The 14,667-nt window shown below is 37.7% G+C and overlaps 1 protein-coding gene across 6 annotated transcripts in view; it reads right to left on the minus strand.

Moving 5' to 3' along the window:
- Nucleotides 1-4,068: 4,068 nt before the first annotated feature.
- LOC115619106 (transportin-1-like) overlaps nt 4,069-14,667 on the minus strand; it is a 40,152-nt gene continuing 29,553 nt past the window's right edge. For 5 of the 6 annotated variants that reach the window (XM_030511150.1, XM_030511149.1, XM_030511148.1 and 2 more), the window contains 5 exons: nt 13,667-13,742; nt 12,788-12,887; nt 11,281-11,355; nt 5,807-5,949; nt 4,069-4,467 (listed from right to left, as the gene is read on the minus strand). In XM_030511150.1, coding sequence (XP_030367010.1) covers nt 5,842-5,949; nt 11,281-11,355; nt 12,788-12,887; nt 13,667-13,742 — 359 coding nt within the window. In that variant the 3' untranslated portion in view covers nt 4,069-4,467; nt 5,807-5,841. The other variant, XM_030511151.1, reaches the window with a different exon arrangement.

The raw sequence follows: 14,667 nt of genomic DNA on the forward strand, positions 1-14,667 counted from the left end.
TTAAGAAAGAGAAGCTGCTTAATATGATAAACATAAACAGATATAATTAAGACACATTTTTATAAGCATGTGTTCTGAACAAAAAGGTTTGAGATAAAGCTAGTATTTGAATATTTCTAAGTAGCAATGAGTTTCGCTTGAGGAAAGCCACCTGAAACATTTAAATATACACTTTACTATTATACAATATATGCAGTTTAAGCAATTAAGATTGATGCTAATATAAAAGTCCAGAAAAAAAACCAACCCCCAAAAAGAGTGTATCAATATTGTTAGTAACAAAATTTATGTAACTTCATAACTTTTAAAAATTACAATGACTATAACCCCATTCTTCCAAACCTGATCTTTTGAGTACAAGCTTTAAGGAGCAATAAACTAAAGCATAAGTATTAGCTTATTACAATTTAAGTATATACATGTTCACCAATTTAGAAAATAATCAAGCTTTGGAAAATTACAAAATTGATTATTTTTGCTTGCACTGCCTAAAATAATGAACTATTCTAATCTTTTTTTCCTAAATGAAAAGACCTGTTTCCTGAATGTCTAATTGGGGAAAAAAAAAAAAAAAAAAAAAGTATTGCACTTCTAATTTAACAGCAATTCAGAACTGCCAAAAAGATGCATTTTATAAGGATTTCAAATGCCCTTTCTATTGCCAACTTAGTTTGATCAGCAGCTTTTCTTCATTCTCTGAATCCTTCAAAAAGGGAAACTCAAAACAGGAAAAGGGCATATATAAAAACATTAAACAGTGACCTCCTGAGGTTCCCACAACAAAAATTTTTAAGTAGAAAATCTACACCATTACTTAGCAGCAGCTATTTCTGTAGTTTAGCAGACTACAAGCACTATATTGAGTGTGTAAGGAGCAAATGAAGCCGTGCTTTTAGCATGCCAAGAGGCAGAAACACTGAAATGTAACAAACTCACAATTCTACTAGTATAAACATTCAGTCAACATTCAAGAACTGCCAAGACTACACCACAAGAATTAAAATACTTTTTATATATCCCATGACACAATCATTGAATTATAACTGTTAATGCTGTGAGGAACATAGGAGTGATTCGTGTCAACAAATAGGAAATCTTAGTGATCATTATGTGTAAAAGAATATGATAAATGTCCCTGTCGACATCACAGTAAGAGGGAAGAAGGGATAAGGGAATAATTCCTTGGTTAATCACACAATTGCTAAAAGAAATGTTTTGTTCCTTGTTTGGTTGCTTAGATGCTTTTAAGGGGTTAGGAAATGTATTCTGTTATAGAATGTTGTGGAACCGAACCATATAAAAATGGAATGTGTGAGGGCTAAGATGGTGATAAGGCTCGTGATGGACATCTCTTACCTCAGATTAAACCCTAAAGGGCTTCTGAAAATGTCTGCACTATATTATGCATTAGGAATATGATTTATTTGCTTTAAAATATACCATGAGAGAATGTGCTGGTACGAAAGACTGTTTTGTCAGTACTGTTTATTTCTGCCTTAGCTATTTTCCTTGCTGTTATACCAGATCAGTTCACATCCGTACAAATACTTACGAAAATACTATGTAAAAAAAGTGCCACCCTAAGCTAATCTGAGGTGCAGTAGTTTTATTTGGTTAAAGGGGCTTTCTGAAATTTAAAGTTTAGTTAAACTCAGATTCTAGCTGTAATGCTACAGTATTATTTGATTTTCTATTCTACAATTTTTTTAATGTCATTTATCTGAAACTCTTCCCTAATGTCCAAACACACTCAAAATTAAAGCAAGTTTGTTTCTAAAATAATATCCTACCTTGCTAAACTTTAAAGGCTTTTTTCCTTCTTCTTCCAGAATTTGGTTTTAAAGTGTTTTTAGTGACTAAAACTATTACTAATTTACTTCAGCGTTATTAGTTAAGAAGGAATTTTGTATTTGCTACCAAAGCAATGTAATTTGAAAGCCAATTATCACATGCAAATTTGACCAAAATGAATAAATACTATGTACTAGCATTACTGAATGTACTTCATACAGTACGTCTAAGCTATTCTTCAGGCATAATCCATTTAAATTTGCAAAGCCCCCCCCCCAAAAAAAAAAATGGGGGGAGAAGGGAAGAATGGGACAATGGGACGCGTTTAAAACATATATGCTATCATGCATAAAAAAAGCCCCCAAACCTCTTTAAACAGCATTTATAAGTTCACACTCGTACAGCTCAAGCTTCAGTGCAACAACTAAATCATTTAACACTCAAAGAACAAAACCATGCAAAGAGCAGCAAGTTCTTCAAAAACCACCCCCCCACCAACAAACAAAACCCTAAAACCTCACAAACAAAGCACAAACCACCAAAAAACTCCCATCCAAACTGTTATCCAATATCCAATTTTGCAATGCAAAGGTGAGAAACTAAATCCATAAAAAGGCTGTTATGGCTTACTTTTGTTTTGCAGGCTAATTATGCAGCACTTGAAAAAATGGAAAAGTGCAGCTTCACCTCTGACCAGCAGTTAAAAATCTCTCCATTTTCCTTTATCATCATGGGATACTCTTTAGGCAATATAAATTAAGAAAGACTTGCCATTTTCAGATGAACACAAGATCAAAATGTACCAGTTAGGATTACACATTCACAGTACATAAGAAAATACACATGGAAAGAAAAGTAAAGAGTTAACTTAACAAGGGTTTATTCACAGGAATACATGCAAGTATAGAGGAAAAAAAAAACCCCAAAACAACAAAAAAAAAAAAAAAAAAACCAAACCCCAGAACATCAACAGAAAAGCTAAACAAATGAAATGAAGAGGATCCAAACCAACTTTCGCTCTGTAGCTTTAAACTTGTACCCTTGTGCATTTAGCTACAACACAAAGGGCTATCAACATGCGCCAATACGTTGTAGATACCCTACATTACATCCATTAACTTAAACATCTCTAAGATCATGCTGTGAACAGAAAGAAAGCATAAAAGGTAATATGTTGAGTTGGGAATACACACAAATATAGCAATCATGTCATTGACTTCTACAACTGTCTTTACGTGTCAACTAACATTTATGTAGCCTTTAATGGGTCTTACCATGTAACTCATTTTTAGAGATTCTGCTAAAAATCACTAGCATATAACCATGCAGAAAGCACATCACACTGACAGCACAGAGGCAAATATCTTGCACAGTTACATCAGTTTTCCACATTGTGCAGGTTACACACAATACGATATCAATCTTAATCTTAACAGATCCTAGAAAGGTATTTCAAGGCCTAATTGTTAACTACAGTACTTTATATCTATATTCTTAATAAAAATAAGATCCACAGAATCTCAGAAAAGGAATTTTAAATGCAGGGCTATATTGAATTGGTAAGCTGCAACACAAGACTGGCACAACATAGGTAAATGTATACCAATTTCACTCTATGTGATGCAAGCATGCTACTTTACCACTAATTTAAATTATTTCTGATCACTATGAGTCAGAATGCATGTATGAACCTTAAAAAGCATGTTAAGAATAAATTCTTTACACTAGAAATTAAATCTAATTAAGTACAATAAACAAATATCTGCTACTTGAATTTTTTTTAAATCTAAAAATTAATATGTCAATCTTTCCTTTGAAGCATCCCTCCCCTTACCCCAAAAGTGAAAGGAGTGACTCATTTGGCAGCTTGCAGGTTGCTTCGTTTTGTCCAAGTTAACTTTTATTAATCCCTGGCAGTGTTCAAGGCCAGGTTGGACAGGGCCTTGGGCGACATGGTCTGGTGGAAGGTGTCCCTGCCCACGGCAGGGGGGTTGGAAGTAGATGATCTTAAGGTCCCTTCCAACCCTAACCATTCTATGATTCTATGATTATGAATTTACAACAGGGTTTCTAAATTGCACACTGCAAGTGCCTGCTCCTAATACAGACACAAGCTGCATTTTAACTGTACTAACTTAATTTGCTTACTTATTCATTAACATGCAAATCACCTAGGAATCCCATCAAGCAAGATGAAATAATGTAGAAAACCCTTACTTAAAACAAACAAACAAACAAACAAAAACAACATAAAAGAAAAAAGAAAGCCTTTTACTGTTTGTGACCCCCATTCTTAGGTTTCTTTTATTGTGTGCAAAATTGTTTTCCTCTTTATGTATCCCTATGGTTCAATTATATGGTTCTTATTTTGGTACAATTCCCCATAATAGTCCACAATGTGCTGTTTTGTTGATAGATTTTTTTTTTTTTTTTTTCCTTCTTCTTCACATCCGGTGCAGAGTTGTAATAGGAGACAGATTTCCACCCACAAAGGCTCCAGATGTTAAAACATTTCCCAACATCGACTTAATACAGTGACGGCAACACCTCCCTCCCACCCCACCCAGTAGGGTTGGGATTGTACTCTATTCCCTACTGGTTTACCCTTCCCCCCAGTAAAGGGTAACATTTTCCCTGGGTGCAGAGACTCCCTCATAGTCTCCCAGACTGAAGGACCTAGAAAAGAAAAGATAGAGGTATAGTTAAATCTGACCTTGAACCTTAACTGACAGATCAGTGCATAAACAAAGAGCTTTTTTTGTCGTCTTTTAAGCAGTAGGTGCCAACCTTTAACTTAAAAATGAATCTATGCCTAGATTTTACCTTTTAAGACTGTTTAAGAAAAGACCCCATTTATACCAGATAAATTATTATTCATGAAACAACACTGTATACTTTAAAGCTACACTGACAATTCCACTATGTGGCTAAGCTTAGATTTAAGATAAAAGCAGTCCTATATATTCTGACAAGCTTTTCCTGCTTTAGTACAAGATTATGAGGTAGTTATGACATTGAGAAAAAATATTAAACATACCTTCTACTGACCAAACAATTTTGCTTTCAGGTGGATTAAACAAAATAGCCATAGTGTCTCCTCAGTACAAACTGAGGATAAGTGACAATTTTACCACTTCAGATTCCTCTTCATTAGGATGAAAACCACCACTTATTTCAGAACTAAAATGCCCTCATTTATCAGCACGTAAATGTTTGAAATTGGTTTAGTTTTAATCCATTATTCAGATCAAAAATGTAATTCAAACAATCTCTTATGTCACTGACTGACAAAACTTAGGCTGACTCTTGTCCATTCAACAATAAAACAGAACTGCATGATTCACACTCATAATTTCAGTACAAAAATTCTAGAGGAAGTATCGAATTTATATAAAGATTGAATGAATAAACTTAATTTGCCCTCTTTTTTGGGTAGTATAATAATCTCTTCACAGTATCACACTACTTTACCAGAGGGAACTTTGCTTTATACAGTGTGCACAAATAGCACCCAAAGCAAGGTGGTATAAGAATACAAGTATTCTAGAATGCACAATCACAATTCTTTGCTGAAGTTGAATCATTCTCCAGACAGAACTGTAACAATACTAAATTGGTGCATAAAGTGGAACATGGCAATAATAAACACATCAGCCTCCCCCAAACATCAAGCTCTACAGTCAGTAGAGTTACAGATTAGCATAACATCCTTTATTCAGTGCAAAGATCATCCAGTATGTGGTTAGGAATGTATCTGACTTCTCATAGCTAGTGTCTTAAATTTGCTTTCCTATTCTAAGGAAATATTCCTGCTTAGACCACATCCGCCATCTACTAATTCATAAGACATTAAGGGAGCCTGTGACTTTAGTATGATAGCTTGATGATTATAATCATAATTTTGCTCATTAAACGTGAACAGGCACTTTGTTACACCTACACTTCCAACATTATATTGATGCCCTGCTATGAATCTCTCCCCCCCCCCCTTAGCAAGGAAGATTTGTGTGGTTACCTCTAATTATGGGACTGCAGCTACAGCACATAAGGTTAAACTCCATAGTAAGCTGCAAGGCGCTCTTTTAAGGGAAGAGGAAACTGGTCAGAGAAACGCCTCCAATTCTCATCTCCAACTTGGTTTTTAAATCCATGAAGAATCTACAAATGGGGGAGGGGGTGGCAGAAGTCAAGATAATCATTAAATAGTAGAATCTTGATCATTATTTCCAGCAACATATGCAGTAACCCACAAACTGCTGGATTGTGCATCTGTCCATTTGAATTCCCCAGCTTCATATTTTAAATGTTACCAAGAAATAAATGAAGTCTAGTAATGCCTGTCTTAAAAAAAACCCCAAACATTTCAGTTAAGGGTGACATATAGAATATAGCTACCCACTCAAATTAGTATAAAATATATAAATGCATATTATATTATACATATATATAAATATACATATGTGCATATGTATGCCACCACCAATATTTGACAGACCGAATGCCTGTCAATTTCTAGCAAATACGAAAGCATCCTGTGAGAGTTGTGTTTTTTCCATGGAACCTGTAGACAACTATTAGTAAAAAGGAAACTATTAAAATCTTTTATGTTTTAAAAGAACAGAGAACCACAGTAGTCAAAAGCCAGCATAAAAGGGGAAGAGAAGAAAGAAATGACTGAAAAAAATCTAAGAATCATAGAATCACAGAATGGTTAGGGTTGGAAAGGACCTTAAGATCATCTAGTTCCAACCCCCCTGCCATGGGCAGGAACGCCTCACACTAGACCATGTCGCCCAAGGCCCTGTCCAACCTGGCCTTGAACACTGCCAGGGATGGAGCATTCACAACTTCTCTGGGCAACCTTTTCCCGTGCCTCACCTCCCTCGCAGTAAAGAACAACTTCCTTATATCTAACCTGAATTTCCCCTGTTTAAGTTTGAAGCCATTACCCCTTGTCCTACCACTACAGTCTCTAATGAAGAGTCCCTCTCTGGCATCCTTGTAGGCCCCCTTCAGATATGTTCAGGTACAACAAAAGGACCACTTTTTAAAAATCATCTTCCAGTGCAGTTTTAGCAAGTGAGCTTCAGCTACAGTCTTCAGATATTTTGCTTTCATAAAACGTGATGCAATTCTTAGGATATGTATCAGTTGTCAACACTGGCAGCTCATCTACCTGTGCTCTCGGAAGGGGCATTTTCACTCTCAGCTCCAGTGCCCCAAAACCAACCAACCAACCCGCCCCAAAACCCAAACACTGGACAATCCACTAGCAAGAGAAAAACCTCATGGGACTACAAAAAGTTTTTTTCCATTGATCCTAAAAGGCACAATTATTGTTGGAAAAACATGTAGCTTAACTAAAGTAATCATGTATTCAGTTGGCATAAAACCTCACTCTAATGAGGAAGTAACCTAAAAAATTTCCATGCCATCGCTTGAAGAAAGCTTTGTCTCCTTCCTTGCATGGCAAAAAGTACAAAAGAATACAGTTTAAAAAGAAAGGCTGCCTTTATGCCAAGTGACCAAGAAATACTGTGTTTAGTTTGAATGTATTAGATCCCACATGGATATCCTGGAAAGAATCTGAAAACGAGGAGCATGGCTTATTAAAGCATGTACTGAATGCTGAAGGACCAGGAGAGAAACACAGAATCATAGAATTGCAGAATGGTTAGGGTTGGAAAGGACCTTAAGATCATCTAGTTCCAACCCCCTTGCCATGGGCAGGGACACCTCCCACTAGACCAGGTTGCTCAAGGCCCTGTCCAACCTGGCCTTGAACACTTCCAAGCATGGGGCAGCCACAGCTTCTCTGTGCAACCTGTGCCAGTGTCTTACCACCCTCACAGTAAAGAATTTCTTCCTTATATCCAACATAAATCTCCCGTTTCAGTTTGAACCCATTACCCCTTGTCCTATCACTGCAGTCCCTAATGAAGAGTCCCTCTCTGGCATCCGTGTAGGCTCCCTTCAGATATTGGAAGGCCGCTATGAGGTCACCACGCAGCCTTCTCTTCTCCAGGCTGAACAGTCCCAATTTTCTCAGCCTGTCTTTGTATGGGAGGTGCTCCAGCCCCCTTATCATACTTGTGGCCTCCTCTGGACTTGCTCCAACAGTTCCAAGTCCTTCTTATCTTGGGGACACCAGAAGTGTACACAGTACTCCAAGTGGGGTCTCACAAGAGCAGAGTAGAGGGGCAGGATCATCTCCTTCGACCTGCTGGTCATGCTTCTTTTGATGCAGCCCAGTATACGGTTGGTTTCTGGGCTGCGAGCACACACTGAAGCCAGCTCACGTTCAGTTTCTCATCAACCAACACCCCAACTCCTTCTCTGTAGGGCTGCTCTGAATCACTTCTCCGCCCAAACTGTAGCTGTGCCTGGGATTGCCTTGACCCAGGTGTAGGACCTTGCACTTCAGATTGTTGAACTTCATGAGGTTGGCATTGGCCCACCTTGTTTAGAGATAAGGATGTCATGCGGGACAGTACCAAACTCTTTGCACAAGTCCAGGTAGACAACATCAGTTGCTCTGCCCCTATCCATCTGTTCTGTAGCCCCATCGTAGAAGGTCACCAAATTGGTCAGGCATGATTTGCCCTTAGTGAAGACATGTTGGCTGCCACCAACCACCTCGTTGTTTTTCGTGTGCCCTAGCATGGTTTCCAGGAGAATCTGCTCTGTGATCCTGCCAGGCACAGAGGTGAGACTGACTGGTCTGTAGTTCCCCGGGTCTTCAACTTTCCCTTTTTCAAAATGGGGGATGTATTTCCCTTTTTCCAGTCGCTGGGAACTTCCCCTGACTACCGTGATTTTTCAAATATGATGGACAGTGGCTTAGCAACTTCATCCTCCAGTTCCATCAGGACACACGGATGAATTTAATTCGGTCCCATGGACTTTTGCACATTCAGGTTCCTTGGATGATCTTGAACCTGACCCTCTCCTACACTGGGCTTAAGGCCTTCACTCTCCCAGTCCCTGCATATGCCTTTCATGACATGTAGTCAGCATGAATTCACCAAGGGTAAATCTTGCTTGACCGGTGTAACAGTCTTTTATGATGACATGGCAGGATGGGTCGATGAGGGGAGAGCAGTGGATGTTATCTCCCTTGACTTCAGCAAGACTTTTGACACTGTCTCCCATAACATTCTCGTAGGTAAACTTAGTAAATGTGGGTTAGATGAATGGACAGTGAGGTGGATTGAAAACTGGCTGAATGGCACCCTTCAGAGGGTTGTGATCAGTGGAGTAGTATCCAGTCATTGGCCTGTAGTCAGTGGTGTTCCCCAGGGATCAATACCGGGTCCAGTCTTATTCAACTTGTTTATCAATAACCTGGATGAAGGGCTAGAGCGTACCCTCAGCAAGTTGGCTGATGATACGAAGCTGGGGGGAGTGGCTGATACACCTGAAGGCTGTGCTGCCATTGAGTGGGACCTTGATAGGCTGGAGAATTGGGTGGAGAGAAACCTCATGAGGTTCAAGAAGGGCAAGGGGTGCATCGGGAGGAGTGTGGCCAGCAGGTCAAGGGAGGTGACCCTCCCCCCTCTACTCGACCCTGGTGAGGCCACATCTGGAGTACTGTGTCCAGCTCTGGGCTCCTCAATACAAGAAAGTCAAGGAGCTACTGGAAGGGGTCCAGCAGAGGGCCACAAGGATGATCAGGGGTCTGAAGCATCTCTCTTATGAGGAGAGACTGCAGGAGCTGGGCCTGTTTAGTCTAGTGAAGAGCAGACAGAGAAGGGATCTCATTAATGCATATAAATATCTCAAAGGCGGGTGCCAGGAAGATGGTGCCATACTCTTTTTCAGTGGTGCCCAGCGACAGGATGAGGAGCAATGGCCATAAAGTAAAACACAAGAAGTTTCACCTCAACATGAGGAAGAACTTCTTTACGTTGAGGGTGGCAGAGCACTGGAACAGTCTGCCTAGGGGGGTTGTGGAGTCTCCCTCTATGAAGACATTCAAAACCCACCCACATGTGTTCCTGTGTAACCTGTTCTAGGTGGCCCTTCCTTGGCAGGGGGGTTGGACTAGATGATCTCCAGAGGTCCCTTCCAACACTACTGATTCTGTGATTCTTTGATGTACTGAAACTACTTTGGATAATCATCACAGACAGCACCCTGGAATTTCTTTTAAGCTCGTATTTCCTGTTTCCTTCTGCTGCTGCAGAGTATGAGAATACTCACAGCTATGCCTTTCCTGTTCCTGACGTTCCTTTGAAGCTTTGCAGATAACTAGTCTCCTAACTAGGATAGTGAGATTTTTGTGTTTTCTACTCAAGATGGGATTCAAATTTCTATCTATCTTCTGTTCTGATCTGCACACTTGGCAATGAGGAGAAAGTGCTAATATTGACCCATGAGTCGTACTTAGAAATATGCTCCGTTTTAGCTTTAAGAGGGTGTTGTGGTTTAAGCCAGGTTAAAGGTTGGACCAGATGATTCTTGAGGTCCCTTCAAACCTGGTATTCTATGATTTATTAACTTTAGACATACATCCTTCTTAAACGGAGATTGCATTTTATGACGTATGATGGGAGCCACGCTACTGAACAGTAACAGCATCTGTTCATGAAACTGAAATAAATTTAATTTGTTCTGTTTTTTAACCTAAGACAGTAGTGCCAAAACAACATATTATTTTGAGTGTTTGGGTATTTTTTAATTTTGTGCACGGGAAACAGTCTTTTTGCTTAAATTCTATTGAGTTTGTCTAGGGATGTATTCTTCGCTATCACTGTACGTTAGTTTCTTGAAGACTTGCTTCTCCAAGAGGGATTCTGAGGAGGGTTAAGCAATCCCAAAAAATCTTATTTTCAGCTGAAGCAAGATAAACAGATCAGGATAGCACTGGAAGAAGTAGTTCAGGCTAGATATAAGGAAGAAGTTCTTTACTGTGAGGGTGGTGAGGCACTGGAAAAGGTTGCCCAAGGAAGTTGCGAATGCTCCATCCCTGGCAGTGTTCAAGGCCAAGTTGGACAGGGCTTTGGGCGACATGGTCTAGTGTGAGGCATCCCTGCCCATGGCAGGGGGGTTGGAACTAGATGATCTTAAGGTCCTTTCCAACCCTAACTATTCTATGATTCTATGATTTGCAATTTTCTAGATATTTCTCAAAAAAAAAAAAAAAAAAAAGGAGGCATAAAACCCCCCTGTTCTTCCAAATGCAGTCAAAACGTAGTAGGCTGGACATTATGAAAAGCTCTTTGAGGATGATTATCCTTTCAAATAAGATCTCAAGCAAGCTTTTCAACACTGTTGAAAGGAATTTTGGAATAACCTGAAAGCACATAAAAAAATATAGGTAAAAATTCAGATTTTTAATGAAGTTTTGTCTGAAAATTTATGACTTTGCAAGAAAGACTTCATGACCACCAATACAGTAAGTGCTAATAGTGGAAATAGAAAGCGACAAAGAAACAGAGGATCCAAAACAACTGTAGTTCAGATATACTGTCATACTAGAAACATTACCTTACAGAACATGTCTCGGAGATCATCTTTTGGGCTAATCCATGATGCAACAGCATCACAAAAGAAAATAAAGTCCTAAAAGATTAAACAATCATATAGGTTAGAAACCTCAATTTATAGGTCTGAAAACATTGCTTGATGTTTGTTCTATGAACTATGCAGGGTATTTGATCCTAATTCACAGCTGCTTTTGGTTTTATGTCTTTATTTTCCAATTAATTCAGACAATAATGGTAATTTATTGTATGCTTAAGTGTATGGAAATAGAAATAGCTGAGTGTAGGAATAGCTTTGTTTAATCAGGTTTTTGATTAAATAAAACCACAGTTCAAAAAAAACCCATATCCAATGAACACCTCCTCCCCTCCCACACCACACTTGTCTAATTCTTTCGGTACACATACTGAGTTTGAGAATCATCTTAATAACAATCGACAAGCTCAAGACCACACTTGCAACTGACTTTCATGTATTTCCAGTGTTGTATTATTTCTTTCAGCGAGCCAGAAGTTGTTTCTGGGATACACACAGTGTTTATCATACAGGTTCAAAACTAAAGCCACCCCAAAATCCCTATGTTTATTTCATCTGTTGTCATGCATTACCTCCTACTATATCATTAAAACATCAGTCTTAATCATTAAGTTGATAACGCACATGTTTTTGGATAGGAACTGAAGAGGACAACTACATAGGAGCTGGGATTATGAAGACAGTCCTTAATTACTCTCTCCCTTTAAGCTGTGTGAAAGAACAAATGGACAGCAGAAGAGGGAAATGCTAAGTACAAAATATGGGATAAGTGAAATGAACTGAAAAATTCAAAACATGACAGAGGCTCAATTCTTGTGTTTCAGGGAGAAGGATTCCAGGCAGAGGAGAGGGAAATTCACCTTCATTTCCCTCTTTGAAAATATTACATCGGTATAGCGTTATTTTGGAGCTGCGGAGACTCATACTCTATTCTTGAGATGTACCATTCATTTTAAAGAGATGCAGCTTCCTTGTCGTATTGACTATTTAGGCAATATATCCAAAGTTGAAACAAAATCTTCCCTACCTAAGTTTTAAGAATGAAGGGGTGGTTATTGTTTGTGTTCTGTTTCTTTTTTTAAAAGCCTAGATTGCACCTGAAAAATAGGTTTTAGTATGTCAACTTTTGCCTTGTATTTTCATACATATCCTCAACATAGAAAAGACTGACAGAAGTATCAAAATACAGTCGAAGTCCATTGTTTATATATTCTTTGTAAGTAAAAGACAAAAAATGAATTTAACAATACTGTCCTTTCCGTAAGTGATAATTACTGAAGCAGAAATCCTGAAGTATCATGATATGTATAATATAAAATATAAACCCATTGGCATCCTTGACATCAAAAAAGCAGCTACAGCATGTACTACAAGGAAACAACATCAAGCTAAACTTTTTTGTACTCCATATACAGCTTTCACTAAATTTTACATGAATAAAGAAAAAAAGTTAAGATATATTTATTTATCTTACTTGGACTACTCCACTGGGGTTGACCGAGATCATGGTACATATCCCACGGAATGCTGAATCCTTTTCCTCATTGTCTCTTATGTTTCGCAGAGAGGTGCACCTAGTAAATTGGAGAGCAAAACTTAGCTAATTCTATTACTTTTTCATTCTATCAAGTCAGAACTAGATGACAGTATTTGATGGAATAAGTCACACTGATAAGATTATCTGAAATACTATTTTGAACACTTAGAAAGATACTTGATGCACAGTCTTTACTAGTATATTCCCATTGGGTATCATCTCCAGAATCTTGCTTTCTTGTTGCGCTATATAAAGTTAGAAAGTGTGACCCGTATTCCATTAAATACAAAAGAAACATATATATGAAATATTTACAGAAACTATCATTATTAAAAGCAGAACATATAATACTATCGCAGTGTGAATTATGTCAGATACCACTTACAGAACAGTTATTTAACTTTTACAGCAGCGAGCAAGCTACTTTATACATAGCAAGTCTAGAAACATATTCCTTACAGTGATTCAAGCCTCAGACTGAATTTTAAGTAATACATAGTTTAAATTTTACAGTATTTGCATGCGTTGTATTATCATTCTGGTGGATTTTAAAATGCTCTTGTGTAGTCAAGCTTTAACACGCAAGCATGTGACAATCTTATCCCATGCATAAATTAGTTGTTAGCCACAACATAAAGAATACATGACATTGCTACTAAAAACTCACAAACCTGATAGGACAAGATTAGTCACATGGTTGGCAATGATTAAGGATTGAGATTTTGTAACCAACTGAAAATATATCTAAAAGTGAGACAGAAGAAAGAAAGTGAAGAAAAATGAATTAAAAAAAAAAAAAGATTTAATAATACACACCAGGGTCTTATAAACTGCTGTAGCATGGGGGCCACCTCTTGAGGACAAACGTAACCAAGACGACCAATTGTTATTGCTAAGGTAATGCAATCACGGTTATACACCACCAAACGCCAACCAAGACATGAGCAAATGAGGGGGGAGGAGAAAAAATAAAGAAAAAACAACAAATAACTCAGAAACAGAAGCCAACAGAATCTGTGTATGATAGTAAACATAAGATTTCACCAGTGCTGTTTATTACCACCCCCTAAATTAGAGGCAGCAACGTATATGGTATACTCTCCAGGGTAAAAGAAAAATTAAAGAAAATGAGATAACACCAAAACCCACAATTTAAAATCCAAAGGCTTTCTGATGTAAGCAGTCACTCTGCCATCTTCAGAATCATTTCTTACAGTACATTTACCTACTATACACTTCAAAATTTTTAATAAAAAGTACTATTATGGATACTCTTGACAGAAAGGAATTAAGTATTTTCAGTTTTAGTATCAAGTAGTCCTAAGCATTTTACTTTTTCAGTACTTTGAAATCAATATTTTAATAGGCTTACTATCTATCAATAAAAATACATTTATACATACTTTTACATTGAATATATTGTGGTCTATCTAATAAACTATAAATAGATTAAACACTTCTCTAAGAGCACCAAATATTTGTTTTCTTCATAATCTTGTAGAGAATTTTAAGTGGTCGCTAACTCACAGCAACTGACTGCAGAAAATTAATTCTTTAATCCCAATATTTCTCCTGTTCAGAAAAAGCTTCCTCATGAAAGTTGTATAAGAATCTTACTTTTTATACAAAAGCATAAGGACACATGACAAACAAAACTGCTTCTTTGCATGATTAGGTAGTGTCATCCTTTGTTCTAAGGGAGACTGAAGAACATATCATCATGCAAATGTGTTATAATGGTGCTTGCTCAACTCATGAAAGATTAATCTTTAGAAAAAGGAGAAGATAGGAATAATGTATCAGGATTACTTGAAGCA

Source organism: Strigops habroptila, chromosome W (assembly GCF_004027225.2).
Source record: "Strigops habroptila isolate Jane chromosome W, bStrHab1.2.pri, whole genome shotgun sequence".
NCBI lineage: Eukaryota > Metazoa > Chordata > Aves > Psittaciformes > Psittacidae > Strigops > Strigops habroptila.